Source organism: Rutilus rutilus, assembly GCF_951802725.1.
Source record: "Rutilus rutilus genome assembly, chromosome: 20".
NCBI classification, from domain to species: Eukaryota; Metazoa; Chordata; class Actinopteri; order Cypriniformes; family Leuciscidae; genus Rutilus; species Rutilus rutilus.
This window is the reverse complement of record NC_140225.1, coordinates 9,517,297-9,536,327: the sequence shown is the minus strand read 5'-3', so window position 1 is coordinate 9,536,327 and position 19,031 is coordinate 9,517,297. Positions and strand designations below refer to the sequence as shown.

The 19,031-nt window shown below is 36.8% G+C and overlaps 1 protein-coding gene across 1 annotated transcript; it reads left to right on the top strand.

The window, feature by feature from the left end:
* Nucleotides 1-5,385: 5,385 nt before the first annotated feature.
* On the top strand, nt 5,386-17,745 carry gabra2a (gamma-aminobutyric acid type A receptor subunit alpha2a). The gene is made up of 10 exons (XM_084390787.1): nt 5,386-5,671; nt 6,055-6,139; nt 7,803-7,918; nt 8,970-9,037; nt 12,423-12,643; nt 13,498-13,580; nt 13,670-13,813; nt 13,903-14,055; nt 15,403-15,605; nt 16,174-17,745. The coding sequence occupies exons 2-10, from the start codon at nt 6,069-6,071 to the stop codon at nt 16,468-16,470; spliced, it is 1,356 nt and encodes a 451-aa protein (XP_084246913.1). The 5' UTR covers nt 5,386-5,671; nt 6,055-6,068; the 3' UTR covers nt 16,471-17,745.
* Nucleotides 17,746-19,031: the final 1,286 nt, after the last annotated feature.

Here is a 19,031-nt window from a genome sequence, read left to right as displayed (position 1 = left end):
AATTCTGGTCCTACCACCTAAAAGTCTTGGTAGAAATCGAGACTTATCAGACCAGTCAATGTTTTTCCAATCTTCTATTGTCCAATTTTGGTGAGCCAGTGTGAATCGTAGCCTCAGTTTCCTGTTCTTAGCTGACAGGAGTGGCACCCGGTGTGATCTTCTGCTGCTGTAGCCCATCTACTTAAAGTTTAACGTGTTGTGCGTTCAGAAATGCTCTTCTGCAGACCTCAATTGTAACAAGTGGTTATTTGAGTTATTGCTGCCTTTCTATCAGCTCAAACCAGTCTGGCCAATCTCCTCTGACCTCCTCACTGGATATTTTCTCTTTTTCGGATCACCTTTCTTCTCGATTCTGATGCTCAGTTTGAACAGCAGTTCTACCAGAAAGACTCGGGAGAATTAATACTGTGACGACGATGAACATTTATTTAAGAGTTCTTTGGCGTAGGCCCCGTCCGTAACTTGCATTCCGAGGGTACGGAATCTGCATATCCTGCCTGAAGACGAAGGCAGGGGTGCAGCCCACCCCATGCGAAGTAAGGAAGGGGGCCATCTGGTGGTGGTGGGGTGGAAGGAGGAAGAGGACATCCTGGCATCTTTAGGGTGGAGCGGAGAGCCCGTCTGGAGGTGATGGGGAGGATGGAGGGGAGGACACAACATAGTGGTGTTGGGGGGGGGGTGGAGGAAAGGTCCCGTCTTGGTGGTGGTTGGGGAGGATGGAGGTGGTTGAAGCGACAGCATCTGCGAACTCAGACATGTGTAAGTACCAGCCTTTTATACTGGGTTATTAGGATATGATTGGATAGATGAGAAGGTAATAAGTGACGTGAACGATTGAGCAGAACTTGCGCTAGGCTTCATATTGTCTTGACCATGTCTACATGCAGTTGCTGCCATGTGATTGGCTGATTAGATATTTGGTACATGGAAGGCTTCCTTTATCGATCAGGGCTGTACCTCTCGAAGGAGCCTGACACTGTAAAATGTAGGCTGGTGTGGGCAAACAACTAAAAGTCCTGCCCGAAATTGTCAGTACTAGCCAAAGACTAGACCTGTTATTGTGGTCCAACACCCTGTGTATTTCCTTGAATTGACATACACCTGGTGCTGGACCACAATACCAAAATATATAATTTGTTTGACCACACCAGCCTACATTTGACAGTGTCAGGCTCCTTTGAGCCTGGGAGGATGCTACTGAGGAGGCAAATGAGAGGAAGAGTTATCCGTATGTGGAGATGACAGCGGATGCTGAGCAAAAGGGATGGAAAGTATCGGTCCATCTGGTAGTTTGGCTGCAGGAGCTTTGAGGCAACATCGACCATCAGGCTTCTGAAAGAGCTGGGAATCCACGGCCAAGTCCTGCACCAGACAATCAAAGAAACAGCAAATACTGGAGAATGCTGCAGTCAGTGGCTTTGGATCAGGCGTAAAGACCCCAGTTGGACCCCAAAATGATTGGGACTTACACCTGGGCCTGATCAGCCACATGTATGTGCACAAACACACTGTATATACAGTATGTATACACAACTGATGAATTGTACACAGTTATGGAACTGAATTGAATCAATACTAAACTGACTTAAGCTGAATATTGACACTTATTGGCTTGTTAGAACTACTTTACAGCAGAATTAGAATTTGTTACTATTGTGAAGCTGCTGTGAAACATAACACATATATAACATACACACACACACACTGATATGCATACAGTCCAAGTTAGAAAGCCAACTTTATTTCTAAAGCGCTGTGTCTGTGTGTGTGTGTGTGCACATCCTGACGTCACGTGTCTTTACAGGATCTTTACGGGATGTGTCACAGATTCCGCAAAATCCAACGATCCCGGGACAAAATCCTGGGACACATTATCTGTGTATTTTCCGGAATCTCTGTGTGAAAGGGGCTTGTGTGTGTGTGTGTGTGTGTGTGCATTTATGGATGTCTTGGATATCTTAAAGAATTAGCCTACATTAAAGGGAGTGTTTATTTGAAGTTGTGTTTATTGTAAATTACATTGCAGTTTCACTGATTAATAGCATAAGTGCTTATCAATTAATATGCAAGTGCAGGAAAAAATACACATAGAAATTAATACTAAATAAATAAATAAACATACATACGCACACACACCCCAAATTCCCTTAATTGCTGTTTTCTTCTTTTACTCATATTTCATCATTCTGTTTTTATTAACACATTGGTTTAATCAGACAGATGATACGGTGACTCAGAGCCCGACCCAGAAACATAGGCCTACATAAACAAGATGTCTCATTTTTAAGGAAATAACAAACTCATCACGTCAGCTTCCTACGAAGACGTCTCACACAGTGTGTGATGTATTGCTATGGAGACCGCGCTGACGACATCATTCTGCTTACACATGCAGGCATCAGAGACACACTTCTGTTCTGCAAAAATAGGATCAAACGTCCAAACGATTGTTTCTCAGTGTGTGCCAAAATCACACTTGCTGGAGGGATAGTTATGCTGCTTCAAGTGTATTTGAATACTTGTTCCCTGACCTTCTCTGGAACCTGAATCGCTTTTCAATAATCAGTCAAATAAATATGATTATTAAGAAGAATTTTGAAACAATAAGATGAAACAATATAGACAATAGCCTACATGAACTATGAAACACTTAAACACCAATATAGAGTATTTATTTATTTATTTATTTATTTATTTATTTATTTATTTATTTATTTATTTATTTATTTATTTATTTATTTCAAAGTATCTTCGGTATAAAAATGTGACTTTGTATAAATGTATTTTTTCTCTTTATTTATTTATCTATTTAATGCATGTCTTTTAAAGTATCTATTGAATAACCCCTATTTAGAGCAACCTAATCTGTTTAAAATATAAACTCGGTTTTAATTCCATTCCCGCAGAAGCACTTTCTTTCAATGACAGCAGGAGGCAGTATAATATCACTTGTAATTTCTTGGGTTTCGCCGGTTCACTCATGCAATCTGCACCTGCAATCAAAGGCATTAAAAAACCTTGCATCTTAAGTGTGTCAAACTGACATATAGAAAAAAACAAAACAATAAATGCAGCCTATGAATTAAAAAAATCCAAAGAGATTTTGCAAATGTTACATATCTATCTATCTATCTATCTATCTATCTATCTATCTATCTATCTATCTATCTATCTATCTATCTATCTATCTATCTATCTATCTATCTATCTATCTATCTATCTATCTATCTATCTATCTATCTATCTATCTATCTAAACTGATGATAATCTCATGAGCTAGAAAATTGTTCATGAGCTAGATTTTTATGAAAAACTGACAAAATTGCATATATTTCTCTCAGTAATGAGTGATTTTCTCCCACAAAGTATTTTCTTATAATGACTTGATGTACATGATGCATGTGCGTGTGAGCCAGAGAGTGTGTGTGCACATTCTTGTGGACACGTTTAAGTAGTATGTACCTATTTGTTTTATCTGGGTCTTGACATATTGCTTATCTGCCCTGTCAGTGTTTTTAGCTTTCTGTACATTCTACCTGCACTGCTCCTCCGACCACAAATCTTAAATGTCAGAAAATGTCAACAAATGTCAGCATAAATAAGCTTGAAATTGTATCTTCCTGGAGATCCATGACAACAGACAAAAATAAATGTTAAATAAAGCTGTTCGTGTTTAAACAAACATGTAAAAAATACATCTGGGTATGATAAAGTTTTATATATATATCACATTAAATTAATACTTTCAATGTTTGTCTTGGGAGCTGGCTGCATGTTGGTTTTTCTCCTTTTCACAACTGCATGTGAACTGCTGTGATAGAAGAAGTGTTTTTTTTTTTTACAACCTTATCTTAAGAAATGAAGAAACTGAGAGTGATTATGTTGAATTGAACAAAGACATGAGAGATGAATCTCATACTTCTTGATCACTACTCGGATTGATACACATCAGATTATGATTAACTCTACATCAGAGGTGGACAGTAACAAAGTACATTTACTACAGAGTACTGTAGCCTACTTAAGTACACTTTTGAGTATCTGTACTTTACTTGAGTATTATTTTTTCTGGAAACTTTTTACTTTACCTTCACTACATTTGAAAGACAAATATCATACTTTTTACTCCACTACAATTCTGTCAAGGACCTTGACTAGAAAGTAGTATCGTCAGTCAGGGGATGATTTTGGTTGCAGGGGGTTGCATTTTGGTTGGAAATGAAAGTCGGGTTGACGTCAGAACCCGACTGATGTTGGTTTCTGACGTCAACCTGATTTTCATTTTTAACGTTGGGTTTGGTCTTCTAAATGCAAATTTTGTCATTGTTTTGGAGCACACTAGCCTATAGATAACCGTAAGGCTAACATATTCATACTAAAAGCCAAAACACTTTAAATAGGTGACTATTTGAGGGAACAGCCATTTGGGTGTCCAAAACCATTGTGGAGGTTATGGAGTGCACTTTTTCAATCTCACATTCAATCCCACTACTGGAACTGTGTTCTAGAAATATATTTGATATTGATATGTAGGGTAGCAGGCATAGATTCAGAGGCATAAGGTACTGTAAGTATTACATACAACAATGCAAGAATAATACAACAATGCATTGACATTTACTTTTTACTTTTGATACTTCAGTACTTTAAAAAAAAAAAGTACTTCTGTAATTTTAATTAAGTAAAAATCAGTCTTTTTCGGTCAAGTAATATTTGACCAGTAGTATCTGTACTTTCACTCAATAAGGAAGTTGTGTACTTTGTGCACCTCTGCTCTACATGTATAAAATAAGTCACATAGTATTTTATTGTTTTCAGTACCAAATGTGAAAAACACATCTCACTGATTACGACAAAAATATGACTGATAATGATAAGAAATGTTTCTTGAGCTGCAAATCAGCATATTAGAATGATTTCTGAAGGATCATCTGACACTGAAGACAGAAGCAATGATGCTGAAAATGTAACTTTGCATCACTTACATTTTAAAATATATTAAATTAAAACATAAGACCTATATAAGAATAACATATAGAGGAATATGAAGTTTGAGTATAAGATTTTGATTTTGAAGAATATTGGTAACCAAACAGTTTTGGTGACTATTGACTTCCATTGGGGGGACAAAAGAAACACTCAAAAAAACTTATTTTATGCTTCACAGAAGAAAGAAAGTAATACAGGTTTGGAACGTTTGGAATTAAAATGATTGGTTATATGGGTATTAGCATCCTATTCAACACAGTTGACAGAATAAACTTGATTGATGTGGTCATCCATATGATGTCCATGCGCTCTCCAGTGGACAGAAGTGTGTGCTGTGCTCGCTCTAGGACCCGGTGTCCCCTCATGCGTCTTTTGGCTACTTGATGCTCGCCGGGCTTACGCCTATATGGACTCATTCAAGCAGATTTAGCACTCTGATGACCAGCCTATACAGAAGGATTGTGTGTCTTTGCGACCAGGGGACGCCTCTTGATCATGTTTCCGTAAGGATTCACAGAAGGCGGCATATTCCACGTATCTGCACTCTCACAGTGCCAGTCTAGCCTACATGCATTTGCGCGCGCCCTGGGAGTTTCCGTGAATACGGATGAGACAGAAGGAGCACGAGATTCCAACTTTTCATATTTCTTTGTCTAAAAGGAGCTGCACTGGTCAAACGAAGGTAATTTGTCAGATTTTTTAAATATATTTTGTTTGGTTTTTGTAAAACTGTGACCATCCAAACTTAGCCAAAGAGGGCGTGTCAGTCCTTCTGACCGTTTTAATTGATCTATGTTACAATGTAGAAGCACTGTGATTCTGGCTTTTATTTTAGCAATAGTTTTAGGATGTAAAACTTTTGAAGCCCAGAGGCTCGCTCCTTGTTGTCGGCTCCAGCTCATTGACATCAGTGCGCGCTCTGAAGATGCGCGTGTCCACGTTAGGCTACTTTAAAACGCAAAAAGCTTACAAGTGGAAATAAACGTCACTGGAAGTTTTGTGTTGATTCTTTGTTATATAATCGTTTTAACTGATGTTTTAGACTTAAAAAAACTTCTCTGGCAGGAAAATACTCAACAATGAATCAGCGATGGGGTCATTCGAATGGATTTCTAACCTACCTGTTTCTGCTGGTTTTATGGCGTTCATGGTAAGCAAAACAAAGACTTATCTCAGAGAAGTCGATCAAAAAAAAAAGACTAATTGGTATGATTGCCACAGTTTAAAATATAACCAAAGTAAAGTATACTTAAAGTTTTGAAATAGACAAAAATAAGTAGTGCGAGATAGTTCACTCAAAAAAATTAATTTCGGTAATTATTTACTCACCCTTTTGTTGTTCCAACCCTGTAAGTTTTTCTTTAGTTGTGGAACATAGAAGAATATATTTTGAGAAATGTCCCGTTGTTTACAATTGAAGTCAATGGTCACCAAAACTGTTTGGTTACCAACATTTCTTTCTGTTGAACATAGGCCTAAAGGAATACATTTTTGAGAAATGTTGGTAACCAAATAATGTTGGTGACCATTGACTTCCATTGTATGGATAAAAAATAAAACACACAGTCATTTCTCAAAATATATTTTATGTTCCACAGAAGAAAGAAAGTCGTACAGAAAGTTTCACCCAAAAAGTCATACACATAGCCTACTAATTGGGTGAAATATACACAATTTAATAATTGAAAGGAATGTTCCTGGTTAAATCTAAGTTCATCTCAGTGGACAGCATGGTGATTACCACAGATAGTAATTTCGATAACATGTTTAAGCTAAAATCATCAAGGCAACTTGGAATAAAAGTAAACGAGACTCCATCCTTCCATTCACTCTCCAAACCACTTAGCCTCTACAGGGTCAGAAGACTGTTGGTAATATACATTAACATACACATAGTTTATTATACATAACATACTGTAATACTAGTGTGATACAATCACTCACTAACTTGTTATATCCAATTTTATTGTCATGGCGTTGTACCGCCAATGTAAACCTGGAAACTTTCACACAATGTTTGTGCAAGGACACCAATAACAGAAAGGTGGTGTAGAGAAGAACATAAATTTGTCTTTAAATGTTCATATAACGTTCAATGCTGAAAATCAGCCAGAAACAGTTTAAACTAAATATTTCTGCTGTCTTAACCTGACATACCAGGTATGTCCAAATATTACGTCTCTTATGAATAACTAGACAGTTGTTTGCATAGTACAGTAGTCCCACCGCAAGAATGACGGTTCAGATAACGGTATACCATTTTTATGTAAGAGTTAATGAAAATGCTTTAACAGAAATAGGAGCAAAATATTTCTGCATGCTAGCACTACTTACTTGCGTTGTCAGTGTCTTATAACCCTGAGGTATTAAGTTATTTTAATTATTGAAATATTACCTTAATTTATTTTTCTGCGTTAATTGACATTATTCAAAAATACTAGTGATTCTTTCACTCGTAACATTCCTAGTCAGTGTTTGTTACTAAATTATGACAGTGTGCCAATGTCCAGATTTTTTGAAAAAGTCAGTATGTTCATAAAATCTTATGCTCACAAAATGAATTACCAACAACAACAACAACAAAAAACCTACAGGGAATAGGGATATGTTAGTAGATTGGCCATTCGGAGACAAGAGACACGTTTCCTAAAAGTCTCAGGTGTTTTGGTACAGCTGCCATGTTTGTGCTTTTGCCAGATGGTCATTATCATCTCACAACTTTATTGGAAAAGAGCAAAGCTTGGTCTGTGTGCAACTTTGTGCAAGTATGTTTATGTAACAGACTTTTGTGATGTCAAATGTATCTTGTGTAGTTCTGAGGCAGAAGTATCTGGCTCAGATGCCTTTAAAAACAACATAACCCTCTTCACGCGGATTTTGGACCGGCTACTCGATGGCTACGACAACAGACTGAGACCTGGTCTGGGAGGTAAGAAAGAGTGTGATGATTGATTAGACAATTAGATGCATGGAATTAGAGCTGTCTCAAATGAGGCTGTTCAATAAGCCTGTGCAAAGTTGGTTTTTTTACAATTATATGCACTTGATGTACTAATAAGCAAATGACAGTGATTGTGTTTTCTATTTAGGAATTTTATAAAAACTCTTGTGTTACTTATACAGTCCAATGGATTTAGCACAACAGTGGGAAAAATCAGTAGCTGGATTCATGTGTTAAGAAACATGAAACAGTGATTCAATGTTTATGACCTGATTTTACCACTGTTAAACTAATTATAACGAGGTGTTGATGACCTGAGAATACTGACTGAAGGAGAGGAAAACAAAACCAGCAATCTCAGCTCCACTTGACAGTCGACAAACCCTGTTTGTGTATTCTGTCAGTGTTATTTATGTGACCCTTGCCATTGTTTGTACACTCTGAGCTTGGCAACATGAAAGACACCTTGGATCAAGCAACGCCCACCATGAGGCAAATAGATTTCTTGTGAGTGTTTCCTTTTGAGATTTACAGAGACTAGCACACACATACGCATACACTGGAGTCAGTGGACATGCAGTCGAGCTAAGAGCCAGGATGAAGTGTTGCGGTTCCACTAATGATAAGTTAAAGTATAATAGTTAGCTCAGAAATGGAAAATCTTTTTTCACCTCCATATCATTTGAGCACTGAGTTAGTTTCCTTCATCTGTGGAACACAAATGAGATCTTATAGGCAGAATATCTGATTTTCTGTTTTTCAACCATTAAAGTGAATGCCGATTTATCAAGCTTAAAAGAAAATCGCCATCATGAAAGTAATCCACATGACTCATCTGCTAAAGCCAAACAATATATTTATATGAAGAGCAGGCTGAAATTGAAGTTGTTGTTCACAAATAATCTTCATACAAAGCATTTCTGGTTTTAGTGAACTTTGAATATAACGCATGAGACATATAGAAGGTCATGAAAATGTTGGTAAATTGAGTTCCTGGTTGATAATGTAATTTGAACTTTCTTTTTGCTGTGTGACATAGATCGAGTGACAGAGGTGAAGACTGATATCTATGTGACCAGTCTTGGACCAGTATCAGATACAGACATGGTAAGACATTCCTCTTCTCACAACAGATGATTTATTTATTTTTTTGTATAGTGCGAATCAAATGGTTTTTATAAAAAAAAATGTTATTTTCCTGTTGGTTATCATTTTTGATCAGTTCTTACCCCACTCCTTGTTTTCCATCTGTTGTCTATTCATAGCATTTGGTACCTGCTGCTGGCTAAAAGCTTTTCTCAGTACTCCTCTTTTCCCCACTTCACACTGTCTGCTCTCTTTAGAATAGAGAAAAAAAGTTCAGACGGAAGAAAAAGGGTTTTCATTCATTCATTATTTATTTATCATCTTTTACTGTCCAGCTGAGTGTTTTCTAAACCCCACTGAATACTCTCACTATCCTGTAGTAGGGAAATCTCTGTTCGTAAAGACCATATTATGTCAGGACGATCATCACACTAGGTATTTCTGTCAGGTTTTTTTTTTCTGGGTGCTCTTGGGAAATCATGATTTACCCGAGTACATTGCTTGAATCGCATGTCTCCACAGTTCCCCAGTCATCACTGTAGTACAGCTATTTAATATCCTATTGAGTAATGTCAGATACTAGAGAGATTTGCATAATTTTGTAAATAATAGGAAACAACACTACACTATGTAATTAACGCTACCATTCAAAAGTTTGGGATCGGTATGATTTAAAAAAAAAAAAAAGTTTTTTAAAGGGATAGTTCACTTTGAAATTAAATTTTGGTATGTTTTAGCTTACCTCAAGGGCATCCAAGATGTAGGTGTCTTTTTTTCCGCAGTAGATTCAATTTTGATATTTTTAGGTCAAACCGTTCTTGTCTGTCAGTCATATAATGCAAGTCTGTGGTCACCACCTCAAAGAGCATGCACAGAGTCCAAATTAAAACAATTCCCCATCGTCCAAATTAAACAATTCCCCATCGTAAGTACACATTGATGGCCTGAGACACGAAACGAGCGGTTTGCGTGAGAAAACGAACAGTATTTATATCGTTTTTACCTTTTGTACAAAGCGACGTCCAAGTGATCTGATCTGACGTGTATGCAGACTGATGCATAGATATATACACTAGATGTCTTATGGCGACTGGCGTCGGCAGACGGCAATGAACTGGACAATGAACTGGCGACGGCAGTTCATTAAACGAATGCCGTAGCCAAGGCGACATCTAGTGTATATATCTATGCACCAGTCTGCGTACACGTCACACACTAGGAAGCGCCCGCGCCCTCAGATCACTTGGACGTCGCTGTGTACAAAAGGTAAAAACGATATAAATACTGTTCGTTTTCTCATACAAACCGCTCGTTTCGTGTCTCAGGCCATCAATGTGTACTTACGATGGGGAATTGTTTAATTTGGACGATGGGGAATTGTTTTAATTTGGACTCTGTGCATGCTCTTTGAGGTGGTGACCACAGACTTGCATTATATGACTGACAGACAAGAACGGTTTGACCTAAAAATATCAAAATTGAATCTACTGCGGAAAAAAAGACACCTACATCTTGGATGCCCTTGAGGTAAGCTAAAACATACCAAAATTTTATTTCAAAGTGAACTATCCCTTTAAATAAATCTCTCATGCTCATCAAGGCTGCATTTATTAAATGAAAAATACAATACAATAAAAAAAATTGTTACATTTAAAACAACTGTTTTCTATTGTAATTTATTTTAAAATGTAATTTATTCCTGTGATGTTCAGTCTTCAGTGTCACATGATCCTTCAGAAATCATTCTAATGTCCCAGTTTGCTGCTCAAAAAACATTTATTATTATAATGTTGAAAGCAGTTGTGCTGCTTTTGTGAAAACTGTAATTCTTTTTGTGTGTCAGAATTCATTAAATAGAAAGCTCAAAAACAGCATTTATTTGAAATAGAAATATTTTGTAATATTATCAATGTGTACTGCACTTTTGGTCAATTTAAAGCATCCTTGCTGAAAGGACAAGTCTATGATGGTGACTAGTTTTATATCTAGTGTATGTGTGACATAAATCGTGTGTTCTGACAGACAACTTCCTAAATAACTTTACAAATGATCAGACCTTAGTTTTAGAGTTCCACAATTCCATACATTATAATGCTTTAAAATAGACATATACTATGGAGGAACACAAAAGCAGGTTATTTTTATTAGTCTTACTACTGTGCCACTGCCGTGTGGTTATGATATGACAGAATGGAAAGTGACAAGTATTGTCTGTTTGCTTGAGGAGTTCTGCGGGACTCCCGCATAATGGTGGGTAATGTTGCAAGACGTTAGCAAGAATTTCAAATGACAGGCAAGCTTTCCTCAAACTTTGCCTGAGATAAAGGTTTTAGATTTTATAACAGTACTGGTATTAACTTAGTATGGACCCATAACAGGTTTGTTCCTACAGTATGATTGTGACTTTGCGAAAGCTGATGGAAGAACGAAAGGAAACGAAGCATCACAGATTGGTTCTGTGAGTGTTGCAGAGCTCCAGCGCTCCAGTGACAGCATGTACTGTCATTCCATGTTATCTTTCCTGTGTGAGTGTGCGAGTGCATAAGTATTTTCTTTTACGTACATAACATTGTGTTTTTCTGTCTCTGTGCTGCCATGGAAACTGGATGCCCGCCTTCACCCTGGGGGTCGATGCATGGCAGCATTGTGCCTGGGAGATTAGGATATAATGCAGTGATGTGAAGCTCTTCTGACACTTTGCCACTTAGTAGTACTAGAGAGGAAGATGAAACACACACATTATACACAGACAATGATCACATTGAGAGAACTGAACTCACTGGCCCTTGCTGAGGAAGTCCATTCAGTCTTAACTTTATACTTTTTTTTAGATGTTTTTGAAAGATTTACAGTGACATCCAAAGTCAGAGACCACATTGAATATGCGGAATTGAATTTAAAATCTAGAAATAGCTCTTATTCTCACCATGGCTGCATTTACTCCTTCTGAAATCATTCTAATATGATGTGCTCATGAAACATTTCTTATTATTATCAATGTTTAAAACAGTTTTGCTTAAAAATTTTGTGGAAATGTGACTTTTTTTTTTATTCTTTGATAAATGGAAAGTTCAACCGCAGTTATTTTGAAATTTAAATAATTTTGTACGATTATTGATGTCTTTACTGTATCTTTGGATTAATTACATGCGTCCTTGATGCATAAAAGTATTTATAAAAAAAAAATCTATTCAGCTTTCTTATAGCATATTTTATAATAAAACATAGTAGTGAAAAATAAATCAATATAAAACACAAGCATTTGACTAGTGGATTTAGACTTTGAATCAAAACACATTTTCTGTGTCAGGTATTGCCTGATGCATATCAGCAGTGAAGAATGTCTTGCACTATTGCACTCTGATCTCCGAAAGCCTCTCTCTCAAAAGTCACTCTCTGTTCTCAGGAATACACAGTGGATGTGTTTTTCCGTCAGCGCTGGACAGACGAGCGGCTAAAGTTTCACGGGCCGATGAACATCCTGCGTCTCAACAACCTGATGGCCAGTAAAATCTGGACCCCAGACACTTTCTTTCACAACGGCAAGAAATCTGTGGCTCACAACATGACCATGCCTAATAAACTGCTGCGCATCATGGAGAACGGCACTCTACTGTACACCATGAGGTGCCCATAGATTACTACATGTACTATAGTTATCAATTAATCAAAATAATTACTTGATATGCTGTTTAATTCATCAAATCATTTACAATTAATTGCATTTATGAATATTTGCTAAAGAAAGCCCCCGAATCAAGATAACTGAAAGAGATTATTTTGGTATATGAATAAATAATTGAATAGACATTACATTAAATGCATGTCACTAAAATGCATATCATTAAAACACATCTCAAGGCCAAAAATCAGCTATACACTACTGTTCAAAAGTTTGGGGTCAGTAAGATATTTACTTATGCTCACTATGAATTGATTTGATTAAAAATACAATAAATCAGCAATATTGTGAAATATTATTATAATTTAAAATGTTTTCTTCTGCAATATAATTTAAAATGTAATTAATCCCTATTATGCAAAGCTGAATTTTTCAACAGTCTGAAGTGTCACATGATCCAATCAATATCTGCTTAATATTTTGGAGGATATTTTTTGTGGATTCTTAAATGAATAGAAAGTTCAAAAGAACAACACTTATTTGAAATAGAAATATTCTGTAACATTATAAATGTCATTACTGACTACTAATGTGTCCTTGCTGAATATAAGTGTTCATTTCTTGCAAATAATAATAATAATAATAAAAAAATCTTACTGACCTCAGACTTTTGAATGGCAGTGTTAATTTTACAGTATTTCAAGCTTGAATTGCTCTAATGGTGGGAAAATTCCTTTTTATACACTGTATGATTTTTATATACTAATCTAATGTATTTAATTGACAGCCCTATTAACAACACATGACTTTGAGGGGTGACTGTTGTGTAATGTGTGTTTGTGTGTGTATATTTGTGCAGGTTGACAGTGCAAGCTGAATGCCCAATGCATCTTGAGGACTTTCCAATGGATTTCCATTCCTGTCCTCTGAAATTTGGCAGCTGTGAGTGAAACATTTATTTAATTCCCATGGTGCTTAATACGTGTCTGTGCTTTGGGTTTTATTTTAATATATATTTCTCCTGTGCTTAGATGCTTACACTTTGACAGAGGTGACGTATGTTTGGACACGCAATGCCACCTTATCGGTGGAAGTAGCTCCGGATGGATCTAGACTTAACCAGTATGACCTAATGGGACAGACTGTTGACAAGGAAACCATCAAGTCCAGTACTGGTAAGATGTTCGCAAGCAGACACAAAACCACATGGACCCATCTAGTCTGTTGCCATCTCTTACAATATGTTTCTCTTCTACCGTAATAGGTGAATATACAGTGATGACTGCCCATTTCCATCTAAAGAGGAAGATTGGATACTTTGTGATCCAGACGTACCTGCCTTGCATAATGACCGTCATCCTATCCCAAGTCTCTTTTTGGCTCAACCGAGAGTCCGTCCCTGCACGCACTGTTTTTGGTGGGTGAGCATGTGTTGTGTGCATTATATTGTAATCAGAACATAATGTGGAATTTAGCATGCTGACTTTGTTGTTCCAATTAAATTATTGATGCATTCATGGGTAGAGATGATGTTGTGTGTATAATGTTTTTATTTTCTCTCTAGCAGTTTCAATTTCTGTCTGAACTCTAGGGATGAAGCAGATGCAGATAGCTATAAAATTGTGTTTTTGAATGTATTCAGTGGGAGGAAGCCATAGCATGCGAAAGACACATTTAAATTAAACACAGACTCACAGGGGGAAAAATTCACTAAGAATGAAATGCAGATAGCGTCATTTATACATATGCTTAGTTGTTTTCGTGCCCAATTCACTAAAGGAATTATCTAAATTAGGTAAACACTCATGAATTGCAGAATTCACAATTTTAACACCACAATTCTACATCTTGGATTTTCTGAGTGCTCGGTTGTGAGGGGATGTAGCAAACTACCGCAATATGATACAATTTACAGGGACTGTTCAGCATCACTCAACTACTGTGATCCAGGCAGGCACCTAAATTGGCTTTTTGAAATGCTGGTTATATTATCTTCTCCATCATTTGATCATCATTTCATTAATCAAAGCTGCCATGATCATTAAAAAAAACCATCCCTCTTAAGTTTGTTGCATTACATTTTGTGAATAAGGTGCAATTGATTAAAAAAAAAAAAAAAAAAAAAAGATAAATGGCAAAATTGAATGATGCAGCGCAATGCCAGCGCAGACAGCACATAGTTCTGTAACTGGATTTAGTTATTTGAAAACACGGCAAAATAAAAGCACGATGGTTTAACTGGAGAAATTGTAGTTTTACAGCTGTAGAATGAAATAAATTATATAAAATATATCATATATTATATATAAAATATAGATATTTAAATATATTTTTTTTAAATTGTCTTTTTTTATAGTCATATTGAATGGGTCAAAAATAGTGGGAATGTGGAAAGAGTATACACAATAAAAAAAATTCCCAAAATCGTTCTGCCATAACTAGATGATTCACACTCTTCAGAGTAAAGTGTTTTATACCCGGAGGCTGCAAAAAATAATTACAATTGCTCACAAAAAAAAACAGAAGACCATGTATATAAAATGAGGACAGGAGGTCCACTCGGGGCATATAACTGACTGCTGAAATGAACAAAATTTCATTAGCCCAGGGCATTTGTGATTACACGTGTACATCTGTGCTGTCTCTTCCACTAATGAGCGAACGGCATAAAGGCTGGCAATTATCTGCAGAGAGGCATGCCGTGCTAATGCGGTATCTTTATAAACAATCCCTGAGCTTATTTTGTGTTGTTTTTCTGTTCCAGGTGTGACTACAGTGCTAACGATGACCACTCTGAGTATCAGCGCTCGAAACTCTTTACCAAAGGTGGCCTACGCCACAGCCATGGACTGGTTCATTGCTGTGTGCTACGCGTTTGTTTTCTCAGCTCTCATCGAGTTTGCCACTGTAAACTACTTCACCAAGCGCGGCTGGGCCTGGGATGGAAAGAGCATTGTCAGTGATAAGGTAACCATGACGACACAGACCTTGCTTTGATTTTGGAGTGGAGCGCATCTGGTGGCTTTGATTATTGTCATTGGGAAGAGGAGTGTTATTTAGATGAGGGAAACCAATACTGTTAATTCAGTACATTTTTCCTGATTGAACATTGTCTGAAATTACGTCTCTTTTTTTGTACATTAACGACTTCAGATTAACTCTTTCCCCACCAGTGTTTTGGTTTCTTTAAAAAAAAATGTTGCCAGCCACCACAAGCTTTTTTAATAATTTTCACAAAAATTTCATGGCCCCCAGAATATTTTGTTGTGTGAATATCTGAACATGCAATATATCAAAAGAAAGAACCGAACCTCTACTTTTAATTTACAACATAAAAATAAAAAAATGTTGTTTTGTTTTTATCAACATGTGGTTAAGTTTAAGTGGTTGTGTAGTAGCCCCCTATCGTATAACAGTGAAAACACGGAAAGACGGAAACTTCCGTCAATGGCGGGGAAAGAGTTAATATAAAATTTAGCTTTATATCATTGATTGAATATGTAGCAATGTGTTAACTAATTTCTTCTGACTTCAGAAAAAGGAGATGTCTGTTATGAAAAAGAATAACGCATATGCAGTCGCTGTGGCAAACTACGCACCCCATATTGCGAAGGACTCGGCTCTGCCCACCGTCTCTAAGAGCGCCACAGCGGAGCCCAGTAAACCTCAACCGGTGGCTAAAGAAGCAAAGAAGACCTTCAACAGTGTCAGCAAGATTGACCGTATGTCCCGCATCATCTTTCCGGTGCTTTTTGGCAGCTTTAACTTGGTTTATTGGGCCACATACCTCAACAGAGAACCTGTTATTAAGAACATGGTGCCCTCCCAGTGAGCCATTAACTATCATTCACAGTATGCTACATACATACAAATAATCCTAAATTAACCATATCTATCTATCTATCTATCTATCTATCTATCTATCTATCTATCTATCTATCTATCTATCTATCTATCTATCTATCTATCTATCTATCTATCTATCTATCCACTGCCAGGACAATTTCAAGAGAGCATCTTAGCATGCTTTAATGGGACCGATAAACTTTTTTTCACAGCTTTATTTTTGTATGTTGTTGTGTGATTTCTGAGAATTTAACTGATCGTTTTTCCTTGCCATTTTATGCAGTGTTTACAGGCATTTTCATACAGACCTCATATATGTGTTTTCTACATTTTTTTATTTAACTGTATTTGTGTATTATGTATTTATAATATGTCAATATATGTTTATGTCTGTGTCAGTATTTTGGCTAAATTATGAATTAAGCTCACTGGTATGTTGCATCAAAGACATGGTGTTTAAAATGAAAGCCTGTACAAAATGTGATTGCTGTGTTGTTTTGTTAGAGCTGCACTACAGTATCTGTGAAACAGATCACTGCACTTTTATATTGACTTATGTAGCATTTCAAGTCAATTAGATATGGCACTTTATTTTTTGTTTGCATCAAATTAGATTGCATATCTTTTCCCACACAACACACACCTGTGCATCTAATTCTCAGCCGTGTGCAATTTATCATCAATGAAAGCGCACACCCACATTTGGTTTAAAGCTTAATAATTCAATGATTTTGTCTGAAGCACCTTAATGCACCGTACTGTTGTGGACACTTTGATTCGTGAGCTCAGTCTCAAATGGAACTAGCACTGCTTTTCAGTCATTTCTGTTTCTTTTGTACACATTTTTGTGCAAAATGCTGTGGGAATTTTCCCAAATAGTTTGGGTTAATTTGCTTGTCATTAGGTTAAAATATGTTGGTCTTATTGTATACCTTACTCAAATTGTGGCCACTGATACTTACATTAGCTTAATGTTGCAGCAGTGACAGGATGTTGTTCATATGGAATCGCCAGTACATGTTGATTGTAGCTTCAGGATTACCGCAGATAAAGGTTGTAATGGGCTTCTCAGTATATACGCCTAATGATGCCATGAAGATATCAAAATGTACGGTTCACTCAATATATCATCTGTCAAACAGTTTAGAGTTTTCATTACTAACATCAACAATCCTGACAAGTATAAACGCTCGAATGAACTACTGTGGGTTTACTTTTAACAGCTTTTCAATGTGCCAATCTGTTCTCTGTTTTCGGCCTGGGCAAAAAGACAGCTCCCCTGTTGACTGAAATAAAGTGTTGTTATAGCTAACATGGCTCACTTACTCTCCTTTTGTGTGGGTGATCTTTTGCACTGTGCCACTCAAAAATGTCATCTTTTTCTGAAGAAAAAATAAATAATATTTTTAATATTTAATATTTTTAATAATATCAGAAAGCTTTCTGACCCCTCCATAGACAACAACACAACAACCACTTTCAAGGTCCAGGAAGGTAGTAAAAACATCAGTGGTTCAAACTTAAGTTAACAAAGCGATTTTGTGCGCAAAAACAAAACAAAATTAACAATTTCTTCTCTTCCATGTCATTCTCCTACACTGTTTACTTTGTAGACACAGACCAGCGCTTTCGGGTTCTACGCTAAAACGCCGCCTCGTTATTTGCGCACAAAAAGTATTCTTGTCACTTCATAAGCTTAAAGGGATACTCCACTTTTTTTGGAAATAGGCTCATTTTACAACTCCTCCAGAGTTAAACAGTTGAGTTTTACCGTTTTCGAATCCATTCAGCTGATCTCCGGGTCTGGGGGCCCCACTTTTAGCATAGCTTAGCATAATGAATTGAACCGGACAAGACCATTAGCATCTCTCTCAAAAAAATGAACAAAGAGTTTCGATATTTTTCCTATTTAAAACTTGACTCTTCTGTAGTTACATCATGTACTAAGACCGACGGAAAATGAAAAGTTGTGATTTTATAGGCTGATATGGCTATGAACTATACTCTCATTCCTGCGTAATAATCAAGAAACTTTGCTGCAGTACCATGGGTGAAGCAGGCGTAATGATATGACGCAGCACCTGATAATAGTCCCCAGCTCAGTAGCCTATTATCAGGCGGCATGCGCTGCGTCATATCATTACGCCTGCTTCACCCATGGTACGGCAACAAAGTTTCTTGATTCGAAAACGGTAAAACTCAACTGTTTAACTCTGGGGGAGTTGTAAAATGAGCCTATTTCCAAAAAAAGTGGAGTATCCCTTTAAGGTTGAACCACTGTAGTCACATGGACTATTTTAACAATGTCTTTATACCTTTCTGGGCCTTGAAAGTGTTCGTTGTGTTGGTCAGAAAGCTCTCTGATTTTATCAAAAATATCTTCATTTGTGTTCCGACGATGAACGAAGGTCTTACCGGTTTGAACGACATGAGGGTGGGTAATTAATAAGAGAATTTTCATTTTGGTTAACTAAATGTATGTTTCGCCAATCATTATTACATATTCCACATTTCTATCAGTTTTATGTGATTTACAGGAAAAATAAG